The sequence below is a fragment of the Caretta caretta genome, chromosome 14, assembly GCF_965140235.1.
Source record: "Caretta caretta isolate rCarCar2 chromosome 14, rCarCar1.hap1, whole genome shotgun sequence".
Lineage (NCBI taxonomy): Eukaryota > Metazoa > Chordata > Testudines > Cheloniidae > Caretta > Caretta caretta.
The window spans coordinates 36,274,803-36,295,275 of record NC_134219.1 but is presented as its reverse complement, the minus strand read 5'-3'; the positions used below and the strand labels follow the sequence as shown (position 1 = coordinate 36,295,275).

The window sequence follows — 20,473 nt, the reverse complement described above, 5'->3', positions numbered from 1 at the left end:
CCCTCCCCACAGAGAGCAGGGAACTGCCCCGGGGAAGGGGATATTTCTCAAAGCTTTCATTAAAAATACACTGTTTCTGTGGTGAAACCATGATGCCCAGAGCTGCTAACTCCAGTGATTTTATCATGAGTCTCACAATATTTAGTTGGAATTTTTGGATGTTTCCCATGCTCACAGGAATCTCATGATTCCTGGCACAGAACTCACACATGTTCCCTTGTTCAACGTGGTCCCATTACTTTGCGGGGGAAGGGGGCTGGAGTCAAACTGTCCTGATTCAAGATGGCCACTACTTCCCTGGAGTGGCATGTGGAAGTGAGAGTGACGCTGCCCTTGGTAAAGATGGCCACCAACTCACATTGAAAACAATAAGACTGAAGCCCTGCTCTCCTCAGGCACGGCTGTGACTCTGTGGTTAGGAGACTGGACAGGAAACTATGAAGATAAATGGAAATGTGTGGGGGTCACAGGGAGGCTGAGGGGGATTCAGGGGGTTTGTGGGGCCTGCAGAGAGGCTGAGGAGCTGCAGGGGCATATGGGGTTGCAGGTGTGAGAAACAGGAGACTGCAATCGGAAAGACCGATGACTATGGGGCAGGCAGGGAAGAGACTGGAGACTGTGTGGGAAGACATTGTTTGGGGCAGAGAGGAGACAAAGCAATGGTAAAGAAAGGGGGTGGAGAGGGCCAGAAGGGAAGCTCCCCCTTCCCAGTGGTAAGGGAGGGTCAGTAGTTGGTGTCTCCCTGTAAGCAGCGGCAGGGAAAGTTTAATTTTTGCACGTGTGCTGTTGCAGGTGGAGTTTTGTGGCTGCAATGCAATACACAAACACTGGGGCCAGGCAGCTTAGCCCCTGGTGGTGGGAGGGAGTTTTACGTGGCCAGCAATGGAACAGTGGTTGAGACCTGTAACAGATGTGCCATATTTTCTTTCCTGAAGGAGGCCAGATCAAACGTCCTTTGGATGAAGTGCAAGTTGGTGGCTATGCTGGAAGAAAGATTAGTGGTTTGGCAGGACAAGTACAGATACAGAGATACTGAGGAGTTCTTGGACAACCAAATTCAGGAAGCATCACCACCCTAGATTCAAGAATGGAACTGGCCACCACAGAACCAGGAAGAGGAGGAGACCAGAGAAGGAGGCGTGGCAGTTTGTAATCACTGAGGCGGGAAGACCCGGTGACATTCTCCACACCTGGAGGCAGTTGAGGATGGGCAAACCGTGAACACCAGAGAGAAGAGGACAAGAAGGAACTCCACACAGCTAGAAGTATCGCATTGTTATCATGTTCTCAGTGTGGAAACTGCAATATCTAGCTGACCAAACAGAATGGAGAACTGTACAGGACATACCTGAGGATGCCTGCCCAACCCACAAGACAATCAAGCGTCCCTGCAAAGAGATCTCTACCCATGCAAGAAAGGCAGACGATCCTTGTTGGGGATTCTGTGCTAAGAAGAATGGAAAGAACATTCTGCCAGGGACAGGCAGACAACAGGACGGAGCCAAGACATGAGGGGTCACTCTGAGATTGGATAGGGCTTCTGAAGTCAGTGGGCAAGGATCCAGTGGTGATGGTCTGTATTGACATTAATAACTCTGTCATGGGGCACCTCACCCATTACAGACAACTTCAGAGAAACCGGAAGGGTGCTAAAGGAAAGGAACATGAAAGTGATAGTCTCAGATGCTTCTTGTCCTGGGAGTGAAGGAAGACAGAAGGCAGAAGACTCTGGAAGCGAAACACTGGCTAGGTAAGTGGTGTAGGGTGGAGGGTTTTGGTTTTATGAAATATTGGACCATCTTCTAGGAGAGAGAGGGCAGTATAGGTTGGATGGCCTCCATATCTGTTGAAGGGAAACCAATCTGCTAGGGGGCAGGCTGGCTAGAGTAATCAAGAGGGCATTAAACTAATAACAAAAGGAGAAAACAAATGAGGGAACAAATGAGCACTCAGACCAAAATATTAAGATGTTGAGAACAAAATTATTCAAGGCACCAAGAGACATGAAAAGAAGAAATTATTTAATGCCTACACACTAGGAGCCTGGGTAAAAAATAAAAGAAATTGGAATTGCTTGTAAATGAGAAAAAATTCAACCTACTTGTTATTACTGAAACTTGGTGGGAAGATTGGCATGACTGGAATGTTAAAAAAAATCAAATAATATAGTCTCATCATATGACGATAACTCCTTTCATTTCACGAGTATATCTGGAGGGTGTTAAACACCAGCTACTAATGTTAAACATTTTTAAATCAGCAAATCCAACTCTTGCATCCAAGAGTTTTAAAAGAGCTGGCTAAGGAGTAGCTGAAGAGTAGTTAACGTTGCTGTTCAATAAATCTGGGAGTACTGAGGAAGCTCCAAAAGACTGGAGGAAAGCTAACGTTGTGCCAATTTTTAAAAAGGGTAAACAGGGCGACTTGAGTAATTATAGGCCTGTCCGCATGACATCAAACCTGGACAAGAGAATGGAGTGGCTGATATGGGACTTGATTACTAAAGAATTAAACAAAGGTAATGTAATTAAAGCAAATCAACATGAATTTTTGGAAAATATATCCTGTCAAACTAACTTGCCACAGTAACTCCTCACTTAACGTCCTTCCGCTTAATGTTGTTTCGAAATTACGTCACTGCATCACTAGGGAACATGCTCGTTTAAAGTTGTGCCATGCTCCCTTATAACGTCATTTGGCTGCCTGCTCTGTCCACTGCTTGTAGGATTCTGTGGAAGAGCAGCGACTTTACAAGGGAGCATTGCACAAGTTCCTCTTCTCTGCCTCCTCCCCCTCCCTCCCAGCGCTTCCCCCGCCGCCAAACAACTGTTTGGCGGCGAGGGAAGTGCTGGGAGGGAGGGAGAGGAGAGGGGAAGTGCCGCGTCTCTGCTCCTCCCTTTCCCTCCCAGAAAGTCCTAAGCGCCGCCAAACAGCTGTTTGGTGGCAGGGAAGCACTGGGAGGGAGGGGGAGGAGTGGGGACGCGGCATGCTCTGGGGAGGAGGTGGAGCGGGGGTGGGAAGAGGCGGGCCTGGAGCAGAGCAGGGATGGGAAGAGGCAGGCCTGAAGCATCCCCCGGCAAAGTCAGCGCCTGTTCTTCTGTGTGGAAGCTGCCACTGCTGCTGCTCAAGGTGCTTCCTAGTGTCTTTGCCTGCTTCGTTGTCTGCAGTGGGCTGTGCCTGTGTGGGGTAAGCCAGAGTTAACTACTCTCCCAACAACAGTACAGTACAGAATGCCTTTTGTCTGCCCCCCAAAAAATGTCCTTGGAACCCAACCCCCGCATTTACATTAAATCTTATGGGAAAATTGGATTCATTTAACATTGTTTCACTTAAAGTTGCATTTTTCAGAAACATAACTACAATGTTAAGTGAGGAGTTACTCTACCTTTTTTTGATGAGATTACAAGTTTGGCTGATAAAGGTAATAGTGCTGATCATACTTAGAATTTTAAAAGGTGTTTGACTGGTACTGCACAACATTATGGCTAAAAAACTAACATAATATCAAATTAAAATGGTACAAATTAAATAGATTAAAAACTGGCTAACTGATGGATCTTAAACTGTAACTGTAACCAGGGAATCATCATAAAGTGGGTGTGTATCCAGCGGGGTCCCACAGGAATTGGTTTTTGGCCCTATTGCTATTTATCATTTTTATCAGTCACTTGGAAGAAAACACAAACTCATCACTGATAAAGTTTGCAGGTGACACAAAGATTGGAGATGTGGTAAATAAGGAAGAGGACAGATCACCCTTATAGAGCGATCTGGATCATTTAGTAAGTTGGGTGTCAGTAAAGAATTTGCATTTCAATATGGCCAAATATAAACTCATACAATTAGAAAGAAAGAATGCAGGCCATAGACACAGAATGGGGGACTCTATCCTGGGAAGCAGTGAATAAGACTTGCGGGTTATGGTGGATAATCAGCTGAATATGAGCTCCCAGAATGATGGTAGGGCCAAAAGGGCTAATGTAATCCTCGGATGAATAAACATGGAAATGTCAAGTTGGAGTAGTATCAATTCAGTTTGGATGTTTTTTGAAAAGATATGCGCTAGTTCAAACAGGAACTAATTCAGGAGAGTCCTAAGTCCTGAGTTATACAGGACATCAGACTAGCTGATCACAATGGTCCATTCAGACTTCCTGTGAATCTATGCCCATCTCCTGACTTTCCGGAGTGACTCATGGCTTCTGAGTTCTGCACTCTAGTTGTAGGCTTTGGATATCAACATTTTTAGGCGTTTGCTTTCTCAAGTATAGTAATTTACACTGGGCCTGTCCCACAAATTCAGGGCCCACATTAAAGATGGTGTAGTGTATAAGGGTAGGTTACAGAGTAGCAGTCGTCTTAGTCTGTATCTGATGAAGTGAGCTGTAGCTCACAAAAGCTTATGCTCAGTATCTAAGGTGCCACGAGTACTCCTTTTCTTTTTAAGGGTAGGTTAGTATCTCTTTAAGTAGTCTGTGAGCTCTCTAGTAGTGCTCACTGTGTGCTAGTTTTATAAACCTCAAGAAATCAGTGCACCAGTGTGTGTAATTAGGTCTTGGGTGTTGGTCAGTATTTAGTAAATATTGTTATTTGAAACCCAACTCTGCCTGTGTGGTTTCTCCAAGTTCTTTGTGTTGTGTGAAGAGCAAAAGACCCAACTGGCAACGGGGATGGGATCTGAATCCAGAAACGTAGTGGAATAGAAGAGAAGGAATAGGGCAGCTGTCACAAGGTGGACTGGGCCCTTTAAAAAAGAACTGGTCCAGCCTGCCTGTGCCTCATTAACAGCCTCTCAATGGGGCATCATAGAGGGCTCTAGAAAGAGCCAGAGGAGAGGAGGAAACAGGAAGAGAAAACTGTGAGAGTGAGAAAGGCTCCTGCAAGGAAGATCCTGGGAGTTTTGGGACAATATGTCAGGGAATTGACTGTGTGCAGTTTAAGGCTGGAGGGAGTGGAAACAAAGATATTTTGGGGTTTATTTTGAACTTTTTGCTAATAAAGAAGACCTTAAGGGGGGTATTATTGAACAGAGAGAAGTGTTTTTGAGTTTATGGAGGAACCAAGAGGGGAAACTGAGTCAGGACACTTGCAGCACAACCTCAGTCCATGAGGGGGTGCTCAGGAGGTGGCTGGTCCTGTTATGGTGGCACATAGCTTTCCTGGCATAGGGGGAATGCAAGAATGGGGGACACGATATGTGGAAAGAGGGGATTGGAGAGGACATCGGAGGAAGAATGGGGAATTCTGGCATGGGGAAGGGGGGACACACAGACCCGTAGCATGAGGGAGTGGGTGGGGGGTTGCAGGGAGCCCCTAAAATAGGGATGGGAGGATGGCACACTTGTGGGGGCCAAGGGGAATGAAAAGATGCCAGGAGCCTCTGATGTGTGCAATGAGTTTGGCCTACAGAAGGAACAAAATGTGCAGTCTTCTAGTAATAGTAGTATTGACAGTAACGTATTGGAGAACATTTAAAAAAATAATTTACCTTCATCAAAGAGGCAGGAGTAGGTAGTGTGTAGGAAGTGGGTAATATCCCTTTAAACAGTTTGTGAGCCCTCTAGCGGCCCTCACTGTGTTCCTTAGGAGCTGCCAGAAACCAGACCAAGTAAATGTATACAACTGGCTAGGCCTTGCACTTCTGTGTATAGTTAGAAAAACCCAGATGTGCCCCTGGGGTTTCTCCATATTGTGTGTTGTGTAAAGAGCAAACTATGCAACAGAAGGTTTTTCATTTTCTGTTCTTCCCTCCATCTGTATTTACTGTCCCTCCTCCACATGCAGGCCAACCCCACCACCTCCCTGAAAATCACTTACCTGCACTGATTCCATTACAGCCCCTTTCCTTCCCTGTCCCCTGGGAGGATGGGAGGACCTGGAGCAAGATGTGGACATTATTCTGCAGCCTGTCAAGGTGAGAAGGGCGATGGGGCAGGTTATAGAAAAGATTTTAGTCCATTTCACACAGATTTCCCCAGGCTCTTTGTCTGCAGAAAGATACTTTAAATTTAGACTCTGCCACTTTTTTGCTGCGTATCCCAGCCCAGCCCCACCCACACCCACTAGGACTAAACCCACTGAAACATGTTTAAACCCCCCAGTAACAGTCTTTAAACCAACACTAGAAAAGAGCAGAATCAAAGGAGCCGCTCTGGGGGATCCCCCCTCACGCTGTCCCCAGGGCAGCGCATCGACCAGGCCCAGACAGGAACTGGCTTTTCCTCTCCCTGTTCCTCCCCTTCTCCCAGGAAAGTCAATCGGCCCTGGGGTGCTGCAGGGAATGGGGTGGGGTTGGGTTGGGCAGGACTGGGAGCCCGGACCTCCCTCCCTCCCCACTGATTGCTCCTGTTGCCCCTGCCAGTCTCTGCCCCTGTCTCCCTCCTGCCCCCTCCCCTCCCCTCGGGCTGGGAGACTCGGGCCCTGGCCCGGTCCTGGGGCGGTCGCTCTCCCGGCGCTGGCTCGGCTCCTGCCGGCGCTCGGGGGGCAGAGCTGGGGGGGGCAGCAGCGGCAGCTCCGGGACTCGCAGACCCCCGCCCCCCGGGACCACAGCTGGGGCGAGGAGGGGCCGTTGGTGCAGAGTCACTTTCCTGCCCGGCCCCGGCCCTTCCCCCGGGTCTCTCCCCTCACCTGCAGGCTCCGGCTCAGGGGCTGGTGTCGGCAGAGCCCGGGGCTGGTTCCAGCCACCGCAGAAAGTCCTCCCCTGGGAGGAACGGATGCAAAGGGAGGTTAATGCAGGTCTCTCCCCGCACCCCGCTGGGGAGCAGCAGCGGCTCAGCCCGCGCTCCCGGCTCACAATGGAGGCAGCGACAGCTTCTTCCAGCCGCCTTGATCACGGACCACTCAAATGCAGGAGCGGTGCAGTCTCTGCCCTCTGAGAGTACCATTAATGCCTCCTACCTACCTTGAGCTCGCCCCCTGCCCTCGCCCCAGCGCCGGATACACCAGCTCTCAGCTGCTGCTCCCAGCCCTGCTTCCTGTGCCCCATGGATAACAACCCGGGCTGCAGCCCGCCCTGGGACCCACTGTAACGAAAGCCCAGAGTCTCTGTTGGCAGGGACAGAGCCTGGGGGAACCAGAGTGTGAAATGGGCAAATCCCCTCTTGAGACCTCCCCAATCGCCTTCCTCGGCTGAAGAATAAGGACGAGTGTTTTGCTTCAGATTATTTCTTTTGGAGATTTGGTACTTTGCTGTTACCCAGCTGCCTGAACTATCCAGAAATGCCCAGTAACATGGGCTGAAGAAGCTTCTGCCCTCCCTTGCCATCAGAGCCTGCTCCCTGGTATAAAAGGGGGCTACAGCTGCGGCTCTCAGCCTTTCCAGACTACTGTCCTCCTTTCAGGAGTCTGACTTGTCTTGTTTTACAACAGGCTATATAAAAAGCACTAGCAAAGTCAGTACAAACGCAAATTTCATACAGCCATTGACTTGTTTATACTGCCCTGTAGACTATACACTGAAATGTAAGTGCAATATTTATATTCCAGTTGATTTATTTTATAATCATATGGTAAAAATGCGAAAGTCAGCAATTTCTCAATAATAGTAGCTTTGACACTTTTGTGTTTTTATGTCTGATTTTTGTAAGCAAGTCATTTTTAAGTGAGGTGTAACTTGGGGGTAGGCAAGACAAATCTGACTCCTGAAAGGGGGATAGTAGTCTGGAAAGGCTGAGAGCCACTGGCTTAGAGAGACCAGATGGTGGGAGAGAGAAGGAGTGACCTAGTAGTTTGCCCTGTAATAGGGCAGCAGTAAAGTCCAGAGCAGTTCTGGGGGCTGTGTACGCAAGGGTGTCCCTCCAGCATGGAGCAAGGCAGTGTGAGTCACTCGCTCTGGGGAGACCCTGTCTGGATGCCTGGACCTAGTGTGGAAGCTCAGAGCCCTGAGTTACAGGGACCCAGGTATTCCTGTCTCATGGCTCTATTTCCCTTGGGATTTCTTCTATTCATTAGATCACGATGAATGGATTGTGCCCTGTTAACTCCTGGAGGGAGGACTGTGTCTCTGAAGAGGGGGTGTCATTGGGGAATGTGGGACTGTAGGGAATTGTGAATGTCTTAGGAGGGCTCCCAAATTAAAAGGCCCCAGGGATGCTGACCAAAGCCCAGGATGACAGCAGAGGGCACGTGTCTCTGGGACTCTGTCTCTGGTTCATTCACTCTGGAGGTTTCAGTGAGGAGAGACGGGTTGTGCCTGGATCCCTTCTGCACCATGTTTCGGGTAGGGGTCCCGTTGGCAGGTGGCTGAGGTTGTACAGCTTCGGGCCTGGTCGGAGATTGGGACGGACAGCTGAGTGCCTTGTCCTCAGCCAACCAGATTTTGGAGCAGTGGAACTAAGGACAGTAGATCACCTTTGGGGACATGAGGGACTCTCCATGGTCCCTGGCCAAAACAGGAAAGGCCTGGGAGAGGGCGAGCTATAAGTGGGAACAGGACAGTCCGGGGTTGGGGGAGCTGCAGCCCTGTAGGCTGGAGAATCTCTGGTTGGGTGTATTCTTTGCAGGACCCAGAGGGATTTGGCCCAGTTGTACCCAAAGGTTCTCTAGTGTTCCCCCACTGTGATGGGGGAGTCGTGCAATGCCCAGACATTGGTTGATTCATCTTAGTTTTACTTTAATGCATTCCCTGTATTAGCTAGGCTGGGGGCAAAGGTCACAGAATGAACTCAACCCCAGCATGTGGAGGGTCACTCTGGGTGGAAACCCTGCGTGTTAGGCACCTGCATGGGGGCTCAGAGAGTCAGGCACCGACAGCGCTTGTGTAACCCACTGGCCAGTGTGTGGGACATGTCTCCCCCACCCCCATGCTTGGAGGAAATGCGGCTGTCGTAGCCCAGCTACTGAGCCACGCTGAAGACAGTCATGCATCCAGCTAGGGAAGTCGCTGGTGTTGGGCAGGCTGTGCTGTGAGACTATCCTGCTGACGCTGTGACCTGTGACAGCTCCGAGAGATGCCCCCTTTTGGATTCTCTCGATAACACCCTCTGGGGTTCTGGCCCAATGACCTCAATGGCGCAACTACTGATTTACACCAGTGAGGCACCTGTCCCACTGTTGTGGAATTCCCGTGTGTCAAGTGGCTCCGTGAACTGAAGGAAGAACTGAGGTGGGCTTTGGTCTGGAAAGGGCTCTCAGAGGGAATCTCTCCTCCTGCCTGGGGAGGGCCCGCTCTGTCCATTGTAGGGAGGCTTGTGTGACAGTGGCTCTCCATGTCCCCAGAGTCATATCCAGAGGGATCTCTGTCCGAAGTGGAATGTCTGATGAGGGAGGGGTGCACCCCATGCCTGGGGGTCTCTGGTGCCTGGCGTGAGTATAGGTGTTCCCAAAGGTTCTTGCTGCTGCACTCACTGGTAGGGCCTGGCCTGGCTGTGTGGGTGCTGGATGTGGGGGGAGTCCTTGAGACCCTGGCAGCGTGTCTCCCTGGATGGCTGTGCGGGTGAAGGGTGAGCACTGGGGACCCTCATAGGGCGTCTCCCTGGGGTGGCTGTGCAGTTGAGTGACATCTGCCATAAAAATACAACGTCAGCTGGGCACAGTCCTGACCTGGGTGAGATGAGACAGAACTGAGGGAGCTTGAAGGGTCTTTAAAAAAAAATCCCAGCTGTTTATACCGATGAGAGATGGTTTCTGTGGGACCGTTTAACCAATTCCTCACCTGTGTGGATATTTCTCAGGACCTGCCTTTCCTCAGAGCCCTGGAGGTCCAGAACCCACAGCTCTTCCTCCCCTTCTCAGCTGGGAAATTATGTTCAGTTTGGGAATTGGAAAACCAGTTGTGAGAAAACAGGTGAGATGAGGGTTTTACAGTTGTCCTGAGACAGAGCTGTTGCCAGATGAGCTGGGTGGGTGGGTCCTTGTATAAACAAAACAAATGGGAAAATTTTCCTGCAGACTCTTTGGGGAGCTCAGGTGGTTCCTGATGTGACATTGACAAACCAGGTGCCACTTTGTGCCAAGATCCCTATGCCTCACTTAGATACTGAAAAACAACCAGAACCAGTCTGGTTCACCTGTGTGTTAGTATTGGTCAAATAGGTAGTAGAGTTATAAAAACGTGCTTAGTGTTTAGACTTTTTTGAATGCTTGTAAGTGCTGTGTACTTTAATCTTACTTATAACATCTGCATCCCATATTGTAAGGTAATAGTTGAGCATTTGCACTGTGAGCCCCTGTAATTGTGTAAACCACCAGACAAGAGAGAAACATTAACTAGCGTGACGTACTAGTATCCAACAAGGGTTATGTCCAGCCCGACAAAGCAAACTCATTGACACAAGAAAAACCAGGAGACATGATGCATCCGACAAACTAGGAGACATGATGCATCCGATGAAGTGGGTATTCACTCATGAAAGCTTATGCTCCAATACGTCTGTTAGTCTATAAGGTGCCACAGGACTCTGCTGCTTTTACAGATCCAGACTAACATGGCTACCTCTCTGATACGTGATGCAAGTGCATTCCTCCCAACAATTGAACTTACAACTCAAAGCAGAAGGGGGGAGGGAATAAAAAGCCTTAACAAGGAGGAATTGTATCTTTATGCTGCTTGGATTCTGAGGGGCAAGGATTACTGAGCATAAACTAAAGATACCCCGTAAAGATACTCTGTTTCCCTGTAGCTCAGATGATGGCCCAGGGCTGCTTCAAACACCCACACTGAGATGTCTGGGCTGACAATTTCACACAGCAACAAACACATGGGGGTGTTTTGTCTGGTGGCTGCAATTGGTCACTCCCCTCCAGGTCCAGGGCAGGGGTTGTGATCAGAGCCCTAATGTTGGGCTTTAACAGCCCAGGTACAGCACAGAGCAATGGAGCAAGGGCCTGGGACCGAGAATGGGACAGCAGAGTTTTGGGGAGCGGGGTTTTATCTCCCTAGACAGAGATGCAGTTACCACAGTAGGGAGATAGTACCACAGAAACCACCAGGAAACTGGGAGTGGGATCCAGGAACCCAGTGGGAAGTGAATGGCTGGGATGGAGTCTGGGCAGGATGAGGGCTCTTCAACGGCTCTGAGTGCAAGAGGAAATGTCTCGATTCTGCCTGTGAGGCACTGGATTCCTCAATGAGCTGGATATGGAGCAGAGAGAGAGGACAGACATTGGAGATGCTGCCGGGCAGAAGGAGATGGGCTGCTCCCCATGGGAAGTGTCCATGAATCATGCCTCCCAGGGACCAGCCGCTCCAGCTCTGAGCGACCAATTAAATTCTCAGGCTATGGGAAGGGAAGACCCAGACACTGAGCCCAGAGGCACTTAGAGCTGCAAGAGCAAAGACATGGAAGCATCAGATATCCCCTTTAAAGTAGGATGGGCAGACACATCAGTGAAAGGGGCTGGATAGGGGGAGTGAGAGATTCCTGTTGAGGGGGAGTGAATAAGAACATAAGAATTGCCATACAGCGTTACACCAAAGGTCCATCTAGCCCATGGACCTGACTTCCCCCAGTGGCCAATGCCAGGTGCTTCAGGGGGAATAAACAGAACAGGGCAATTTTCGAGTGATCCAGCCCGTTGTCCAACCCCACAGCTTCTGGCAGTGAGATGCTTAGGGACACCCAGAGCATGGGGTTCCATCCCTGAACGTCTTGACTAATAGCCATTGATGGACCTAGCCTCCATAAGCTTATCTAATTCTTTTTTGAAGTTATACTTTTGTCCTTCACAACATCCCCTGGCAATGAGTTCCACAGGCTTACTGTGTGTTGTGTGAAGAAACACTTCCTTTTGTTAGTTTTTACCTGCTGCCTATTAACTTCATTGGGTGACACCTGGCTCTTGTGTTATATGAAGGGGTAAATAACACTTCCTGATTCACTTTCTCCACACCATTCATGATTTTATAGACCTCTATCATAACCCCCACTTAATTGTCTCTCCTTTCCAACCTGAACAGTCCCAGTCTTCTCAACATTCTGGTAGCTTGTTTGACTGCTGCTGCTGCACACTGAGTGGATGTTTTCAGAGACCTATCCACCATGACTCCAAGATCTCCTTCTTGAGTGGTAACAGCTTGCTTAGACCCCACCATTTAATATGTATAGTTGGGATTATGTTTTCCCAATGTCCATTACTTTGCATTTATCAACATTGAATTCCTGAGGGGGAATTTGCCCAATGTGGGGCACTTTGCCCCGCACCCGTACAGCTTGAGAACAGAGGAAATGTCTGAGATTCCCTGGGAGACAATGGATTTGCAATAAACATTTTATTAGGAATTTATCTGGGAAAAACAGAAACCAACCAAATTAAAAACTTCAATGAGAAATAAAGATGAATCTGAAATCTGATTTTCCAGAAACAAGAGACCCTCCAGTCGCCCACCATCCCGAAACAAGGAGAAAAATTCCTCATGGAGCAGTTATTTCAGGAAAAATCCCATGTGTGATGTCAACTGAGCCCCTCCCTGAAAACAGGGATGAGGAACTCCTGCTGAAACCCTTCCCGTTGGCTCAGTAACTCACTCCCCCAACACAGAGAGCCAGGAAGGGGCAGGTGAGTGTCAGCACCTCTGTCCTCCTGAGTCACACAAGAATTAGTAAAAAGGAGTACTTGTGGCACCTTAGAGACTAACAAATTTATTTGAGCATAAGCTTTCGTGAGCTACACATCTGATGAAGTGAGCTGTCGCTCAGAAAGCTCATGCTCAAATAAATTTGTTAGTCTCTAAGGTGCCACAAGTACTTCTTTTCTTTTTGCGAATACAGACTAACATGGCTGCTACTCTGAAACAAGAATTAGTGACACCTCACGACTTCCTGTGGAGGGGAGCAACTATTATCCACAACAGAGATGGGAGAAGATGAGGCTGCACAGAAAGGACGGGGAGTGACTGGCACAAGATCACACCAGGAGACACTAGTATGCAGCGTTATTGAACCCAGGGGTCCTGACTGCCCATCTCTCCACTGCCACCCCATGCCTCCCACCTCTACCTGTTGGTATGCCACAGAAGATGATCTGGTATTGGCTTAGTACGCCCAGTCATCACCTCAAAGGGAGTGTGATCTGTGGAGGCAGATGGAGTTGTCCTGAGTGCCATTAAAATGAGTGGAATCAGTGTGTCCCGATAGTATACATTGGCACCTACCACCTTCCGGAGCAGTCGTTCGATGGCGCGATTTGACACGCTCCCCTCTCAGAACTGAGAACTGAACCTAAAGGTCCCAGGGTCCCAGTCTCCACTGCTTTAACTCACTAGCCCTTATTCCCACACAAGAGCTCAGAATAGGACTCAGGAGTCCTGAGTCCCAATTCCCCCTGCTGTCACTATTACACCATACTGTCCTCCCAGGAACAGTGCAACCCCAAATGACAATATCTGTCTGGGCAATCTCCACCATGAATTCCTGTCTCAGTCCTCCCTCCCATCCCACGGCTGCAGAGATGTTCAATACACTGAGCATTGCTCTGAAATCCTGTTGCTTCAGCTTAGCAGCACCATCTCCCTTATAACCACAGCCCCACGAGGCTTCTCGCTACTTCCCTGTGGAACGTCCCTCTCCCCGTCTTGAGGGGCCTGAGGAGCTGAGACACAAACGGCCACAGGGCATTTTTACCTCACCCCTACATTGGAAAGTGTGTGTGGAACCCACAGAAACATCTTGTTACTATTCTCATTGTCTGCTTCACCCAGACCCAGAAACAACACAGCTCCCACTACCCAGCATTCCTGCCTTGTCTGGGCCCCATCAACCATTCCCCATTAAAACCCCAACCTTGCACCCACCTGCTCCCCCTGCCCAGACTCTCCTCAAATGAAGCACATTTACACTTTGCTTCAAGAGGACAAAGACCGATTGCCCAACAGAGAGAGCTCCAAACACCTTTTACCCTGTGTGCAGTTTCTGGTGGGATATTAGCGAGACCTTCGCCTTGTAGCTTTTCCCACAGACAGAACATGTATATGGTTTATTTCCAGTGTGCATTCTCTGATGGACAATAAGGGCTGAGCTCTGGGTAAAGTTCTTTCCGCACTCAGAGCAGTTAAAGGGTTTCTGTCCTGTGTGAATTCTCTGATGCCTAATAAGGTGCGATCTCTGACAGAAACTTTTCCCACATTCGGAGCAGTTAAAGGGTTTCTCTCCCGTGTGGATTCTCTGATGCAAAATTAGTTGTGAGCTCCGCTTGAAGCTTTTTCCACACTCAGGGCAGTTATGGGGTTTCTCTCCCACATGGATTTTCTGATGTGAAATAAGGTCTGAGCTGCGCTTGCAGCTTTTCCCACACTCAGGGCAGTTATGGGGTCTCGCTGCCATGTGAATTTTCTGATGTACAGTGAGGTTTGATCTCTGGCTGAAGCTCTTTCCACAGACAGAGCATTTATAAGGTTTCTCTCCTGTGTGAATTCTCTGATGCCTAATAAGGTGCGATCTCTGACAGAAACTTTTCCCACATTTGGAGCAGTTAAAGGGTTTCTCTCCCGTGTGGATTCTCTGATGCAAAATTAGTTCTGAGCTGCGCTTGCAGCTTTTCCCGCAGTCAGGGCAGTTATAGGGTCTTGCTGCCGTATGGATTTTCTGATGTACGGTGAGGTTTGATCTCTGGCTGAAGCTCTTTCCACAGACAGAGCATTTATAAGGTCTGTCTGCTGTGTGAATTCGTCTGTGTGAAATAAGGTCCGAGCTCTGTTTGAAGCTTTTCCCGCAGTTGGCACATTTATAGGATGCCTCTCCCGTGTGGATTCTCTGGTGCGAAATCAGGTTTGAGCTCAGAGCAAAGCTTTTCCCACAGAAAAAACATTTATAGGGTGTCTCTCCTGTGTGGAGTCTCCGATGTTTACTAAGGTCCGAGCTCTGCCTGAAGCTTTTCCCGCAGTCGGGGCACTTATAGGGTCTCTCTCCTGTGTGGATTCTTCTATGTGAAATCAGGTACGAGAAATTAGAAAAATGTTTCCCACACTCCAGGCAGTTATAGGGTCTCTCCCCTGTGTGGACTCTCTGGTGTTTAAGGAGGTTTGAACTCTGGCTGAAGCCTTTCCCACAGTCAGGGCATTTATAGGGTCTGTCTGCCACATGGGTTCTCTGATGTACACTAAGGTCTGATCTCTGCTTGAAGCTTTTCCCGCACTCAGGACAGCTATAGGGTGCCTCTCCTGTGTGGATTCTCTGGTGGACAATAAGGTACGCTTTCTGACGGAAGGTTTTCCCGCAGTCGAGGCATGTATACGGTCTCTCTCCTGTGTGGATTCTCTGGTGTGAAATCAGGGATGAGAAATAAGCAAAATATTTCCCACACTCAAGACAGTTGTGGGGTTTCTCTCCCGTATGGATTGTGTGATGTGAAATAAGGACTGAGCTCTGCTTGAAGCTCTTCCCACAGTCAGGGCATTTATATGGTCTCTCTCCTGTGTGAATTCTCTGGTGTAAAACAAGGTCTGAACTGTGCTTGAAATTTTTCTCACAGTTGAGGCATTTATAGGGTCTCTCTCCTGTATGGATTCTCTGATGTACAATAAGGTTTGATATCTGATTGAAGCGCTTCTCACAGCTGGGGCAGTTATAGGGTTTTTCGCCGCTGTGGACTCTTTGATGCCTAACAAGATTGGATTTCCGGTTGAAACTTCTCCCACACTCAGCACAGTCATATGGTTCCTCTTTACTGAAGACTCTTGGCAGGATCGTGGTTTCCTTAAGGTCCTTCAGACCTCCCACTTGGTAAGTGGATTTACCCAGTTTCATCCCTGGGTTGATTCCTTGCTGTCTCTCACAGGCTTCTCTCTGCTCAGGACTCCGGGAAACGTCCGCTTCAGTTTTTCCGGATAGATTTCCGTGTTCCACTTGCTCAGGAACTTCCTGCTGAGGATCCTCCTCCTCGCTCTCACCCACCATCCCGTCACCTGCTGGGACAGAGAGATACTTGAGGCAGGAGTCATTTCCTGTGCCCGAGGGGAAAGGGAACCTCAAAAAAGTGAATGGGATGGCAGGAAATAAACCAAAAGATCTGATGGGGAGATGCAAAAATCAGGAGCCAAATCCCTCCCCCCTCCAAACCCTTCCCCAGAAAGGAGAGAGGAGGGGACCAATTCTGCCTCCACATCCCAAGTGAGCACACAGTGGGGCAGGAGCTACTTCTAGGTGTCAGTCAGGATGGGTGGGGAGCCCTGAGTTGCGTCTGACACCAGCTAGTCACAGTCCTAACCTGGGTGAGATGAAGCAGACGTGGGGGAGCCCACAGGCCCTTTGTGAGAATCCCAGCTGATTATGCCAATGACGGGTGGTTTCTGTGTCCATTTAATCACTTCCTCACCTGTGCGGATGTTTCTCAGGATGTCCCTTTCCTCAAGGCTCGGGAGATCTGTCACCCACGGCTCTTCCCCTCGTTCCAGCTGGGCTATTATGTTGGGTTTGGCAATTGGAAATCCTGCTCCAGGGAAAGAAAGCAGGTGAGACCAGGATTTTACAATTATTCTGAGACACAGCTGTTTCCAGACGTGCTGGATGAGTGGTTGCCCTTGTATTCTTCACAGAGTTTAAGGGCAAAAGGGACCCATAGATCTTCTAGTCTGACCTCCTGTGTATCAGAGGCCCTATATTAAAGCCCAGAGACTTTTGTTGAAAAGATTTCCGTCCCCAGGAGAGTAAACTGTGTGGCACAGGGAGAGAACAGGACAGACCAACATGCTACTAATGTCTGAGGCCCCTGCAATGGCAGGGAACTGATTTGGTAAGAGATGTTCAGATGATTCCAGCAGGTGATCCAGGCCCAATGCTGCAGACTCAGGAAATCTAACCCCTCCCCCGACTAGGTTCCAGCCAATCGGAGCTGCAGAAAAATTCATTCCTAACCTCAAATCAGGTGATCAGTTTGACCCTGAGCATGTGAGTAAGACACACCAGCCAGGAATCTAGAAAGAGGGTTCTCTGTACCACCTCGATGTACTGGTCCACCCCATCTGGTGTCCTGTCTTCAACTGTGGCCGATCTCTTATGCTTCAGAGGAAGGAAACATACAAACAAAGACCCCATTCTAGAACACAACTAGCCATTTGTACATTGGGGAAAAATATTCTTTTCTGACCGCTGTAAATGACCAAAAAATTATTATAATCATTATTCAATGACAAAACAGAAAAAAACACTTAATGAATGCAGTGACACCCAAACCTCCAAAAACCCAAGAAAAACGGAGTTAAAGTATTTCAGTCTCAAACTTCTGAAAATCCAGGAAATTGTACTGGCATGGCAGGGCCACTATAGTTAAGGTTGCATCATGACTTCTGTTAAAAGGTTGATTTTTCTAAGTCCTCTAAAATCAACATCCTTTGTCAGACTCTTTTGAAATTTGGTGTGCGTCAGGAGGGTGTTGGGTGCAGTTAGTGACCCAAACTTTGGGGTTATTTGAGCTAGAGGTGCCAGAAATATAAGGCCTGAGAAAAATAGCCATTTTAAAAAAGAGTTTCTACATTTTTTTTTTTTTTTTTTTTTTGCATAGGGCTAGAGATCAAACTATTGAAGTGATGCAGGGCAGAATGATCTCAATCTGCTGAGTTTTACCCAAAATAGTGCATGGCACACCCTCAATCTTTGGGGGATGCAGACTGAGAATGAGATTTAAGAAAATGTACATTTTTTACAGTATGCATGCACCAATACAGAAAAAGAATTAACGGGTTTCCATTTCTGCCATTTTATAGGCTTTAAAGCTCAACTCTTGCAAGTGCTCTAAAAGCAGAATGGTCACTCAGATCACTTTGCATTTTGTGTGCCTCCTTGGAATGTTGGGTAGCACCAGTGACCAAAATTTGGGTTCTTTTGAGGGGTTCTCGAGTTACAAGTCCTTCAAAAATGTCCTTCTGCTGCCTTGTACTGTTGAACTGAGACTCCCTGAGACTGATGGCTGTGAACTTACCCTTCAATTAGCATAACTAAGGCTAAGTTAATCACAAGCCCCCATCTAAGACACAAGGAGATATGGATTGAGTGGCCAGAGGTTGCTACAATTTGTGAATCATGGGTCACAATTTCATTTTGGGAGGAATGTAATCAAAATATTTTTGGGGAGGGGGAAACAGACATGGGAGGGGAGAGGTATTAGGGGGCAGAGGAGTGGGGGAATAAGGGAAGAGGGGTATAAATGGGGTGGATGATTAGGGAGGGAAGAGAGGTTGGGGGCTCAGGTGAGGGAGGCATGGAGATTGCGGGGAGTGGAGGAGTGGGACACTGAGTTCCACTACACCCATCTACCCTGCCCCTGCCCAGGCCATAAAACATCCCACAGAAACTGGATTAAAGCATATTTTTTAAAGAGAGAACTAATTTCACGCTAAAGACTCAAAGCGATGATGAGTCCCCTACCCCCCTTAGTAAGATGGTTCCAATGTTTAATTATCCTCACTGCTGGGAAATTGCATCTTATTTCAAGGAAGAATTTGTGTAAATTCAGCTTCCAGCCACTGCGTCAAGTTATTCCTTCCTGAGCAAAGCTTAAACCCCCCCTTCCCCTCCATTATCAAATCTATTTTCCATGTGTAAGTACCTAAACACACTGATCAAGTCCCCTCTCAACCTTCTCTTCAATAAGCTGGATAAGTTGAGCTCCTCCCATGGAAAGGCCTGTCTTCCAGCCCCGGGGCCTTCCTTGTGTCCCTTCTTTGAACTCTCTCCAATGTTCCCACATCCTTCTTGAAGTGTGGACACCAGAACTGGAGGCGGTATTCCAGCAGTGCTCTCACCAATGCTGCGTATACAGGCAAGAGCTCTTCCTCGCTTCTGCCTGATACTCCCCTTTTTACACACCCAAGGATCACCTGAGTCCTGTTTCGCACAGCGCTGCATGATTATCTACAATGTCGATAGTTTCTTCCTCAAACTGTCACCAAACCAACAGACTTGATGCAATTTTAGACTTGGTTTTAGTAAGTAGTGAGGACATCATAGAAGAGGTGGTCGTAGGAAATAACCTTGGCTCTAGTCACAGGTTGATTCAGTTTAAATTAAAAGAAAGGATAATGAAACCCAGGTTATCAAGTATGATTTTTTATTTCAGAAGGTCAGATTTGGCTACTTCTATGGGGTTATGCCAGCGCAGCAGCTAGGCTGCTCTGACCTCCGCAGTGCAGCCAACCCCAGAATCCTTCATGCTGTAGGTACAATCTGAATTCTTGTAGTCTCAGATGTATTACCTTGCATTTGGCTGTACAAGTACTAGAACACCTTTTCGGAGATTATGACCATTTAAGCAGGAAATTCAGATCACTCGGTAACAATAACCTGTCCTCATTATTGATACCCCACTAATCTTTGTGTCATCCACAAACCTTATCAGCAAAGATTTTACATCATCATGAAGACTCTTAATAAAAATATTAAGTAGTGTTGGACCAAGAATTGCTCCCTAGGGCACCCACTAGAAACACCCCTGCTCATTGACTTCCCCCATTAACAAAAAATTTTTGAGATCTGTAAGTGAGCCAGTTATGAATCCATCTACTGTGTGGTCTTGTTCATTCCATATAACACAAGCTTTTTAAATCAAAATGTCGTGGTACCAAGTCAAATGCCCTGAAGAAATCCAAGTATACTATATCAACACTGCTGCCTTCTTCAACCAGAGCTGCATAAACCAAACAGATGTTCCTGCAGACCCTTTGGGCATGCCGGTTAGATAGTTCTTGGGAGGCATACAGCTCCCCCTGCAGGAGGTTCAGCGATCTCCACACACTGGGGGATTTTATGACTTTGGCACAATACAATTGAGCAACCTCTTACTCCTTCCTAACCCTGCTGAGATCACAGCCCTTTCCAGCCATGGAGATAGTCCTGAGAAAGGATGGAGAGGAGACATCTTTCTGTGTGTGAAAGTGAGAAACACAGGGTGCTACCTATAGCCCATCCTCTCCCTTGGAAGTTTTGTGGATGAGCATCTCCACTATGTCTCTGAATCTCCTCTCCCCTGGGAGGGGTATCAGGAGGGAGCAGTCTCTCTCACATGGTTTCTGGGGCTGATCCTCCTGAAAACTAAGAGACCACGGAAGAACCCTGAGCAGAAGCTGACCCAAATGCTTCAGAGACCCTCACCCCTTCTAATACCCGAGGGGACAGGAATCCTTACCCAGAGAGGTCACATTCTCATAGTTCTGCTGCATGACGTCCCTGTAGAGGGCTCTCTGATGGGGGTCCAGCAGAGCCCACTGCTCTTCAGTAAAATACACAGCCACCTCCTTGAAGGTCACCAGCTCCTGAAACAGCCAGAGTCCCCCTCTCAGAACCTGCTCCCCTGGGCACAATCCCACCAGCTCAGTCACAGGCAGGGCTGCAAAATCCCTCACCCACAGAGAGCAGGAAATTTTCCCTGGGGCAGGGGAAATTTCTAAAAGCTGTCATTAAAAACACACTATTTTTGTGGTGAAACTGTGATGCCAACTCCGCTGATTTTATCATGAGTCTCACAATATTTAGTTGGGATTTTTGGACTTTTCCCATGATCTCATAATTCCTGGCACAGAACTCACACATTCTCCCTTGTTCTGCAT

General features: G+C 48.2%; 1 protein-coding gene and 1 long non-coding RNA gene across 2 annotated transcripts in view; both read right to left on the bottom strand.

The window, feature by feature from the left end:
* LOC125621848 (uncharacterized) overlaps positions 1-20,473 on the bottom strand; it is a 35,453-nt gene that overhangs the window by 7,712 nt on the left and 7,268 nt on the right. Inside the window, exons 3-6 of the mRNA XM_075119464.1 lie at positions 20,053-20,179; positions 16,249-16,362; positions 13,896-15,841; positions 12,756-12,758 (exon numbers count right to left, since the gene is read on the bottom strand). Of these exons, the coding sequence (XP_074975565.1) occupies positions 12,756-12,758; positions 13,896-15,841; positions 16,249-16,362; positions 20,053-20,179 (2,190 nt within the window). The remainder of the gene's footprint in view (positions 1-12,755; positions 12,759-13,895; positions 15,842-16,248; positions 16,363-20,052; positions 20,180-20,473) is intronic.
* On the bottom strand, positions 2,961-6,887 carry LOC142069096 (uncharacterized). Its single transcript, XR_012664955.1, has 3 exons — positions 6,628-6,887; positions 5,818-5,906; positions 2,961-3,177 (listed from the first exon to the last, which is right to left on the bottom strand). It is a non-coding gene; the product is annotated as an uncharacterized LOC142069096 (long non-coding RNA).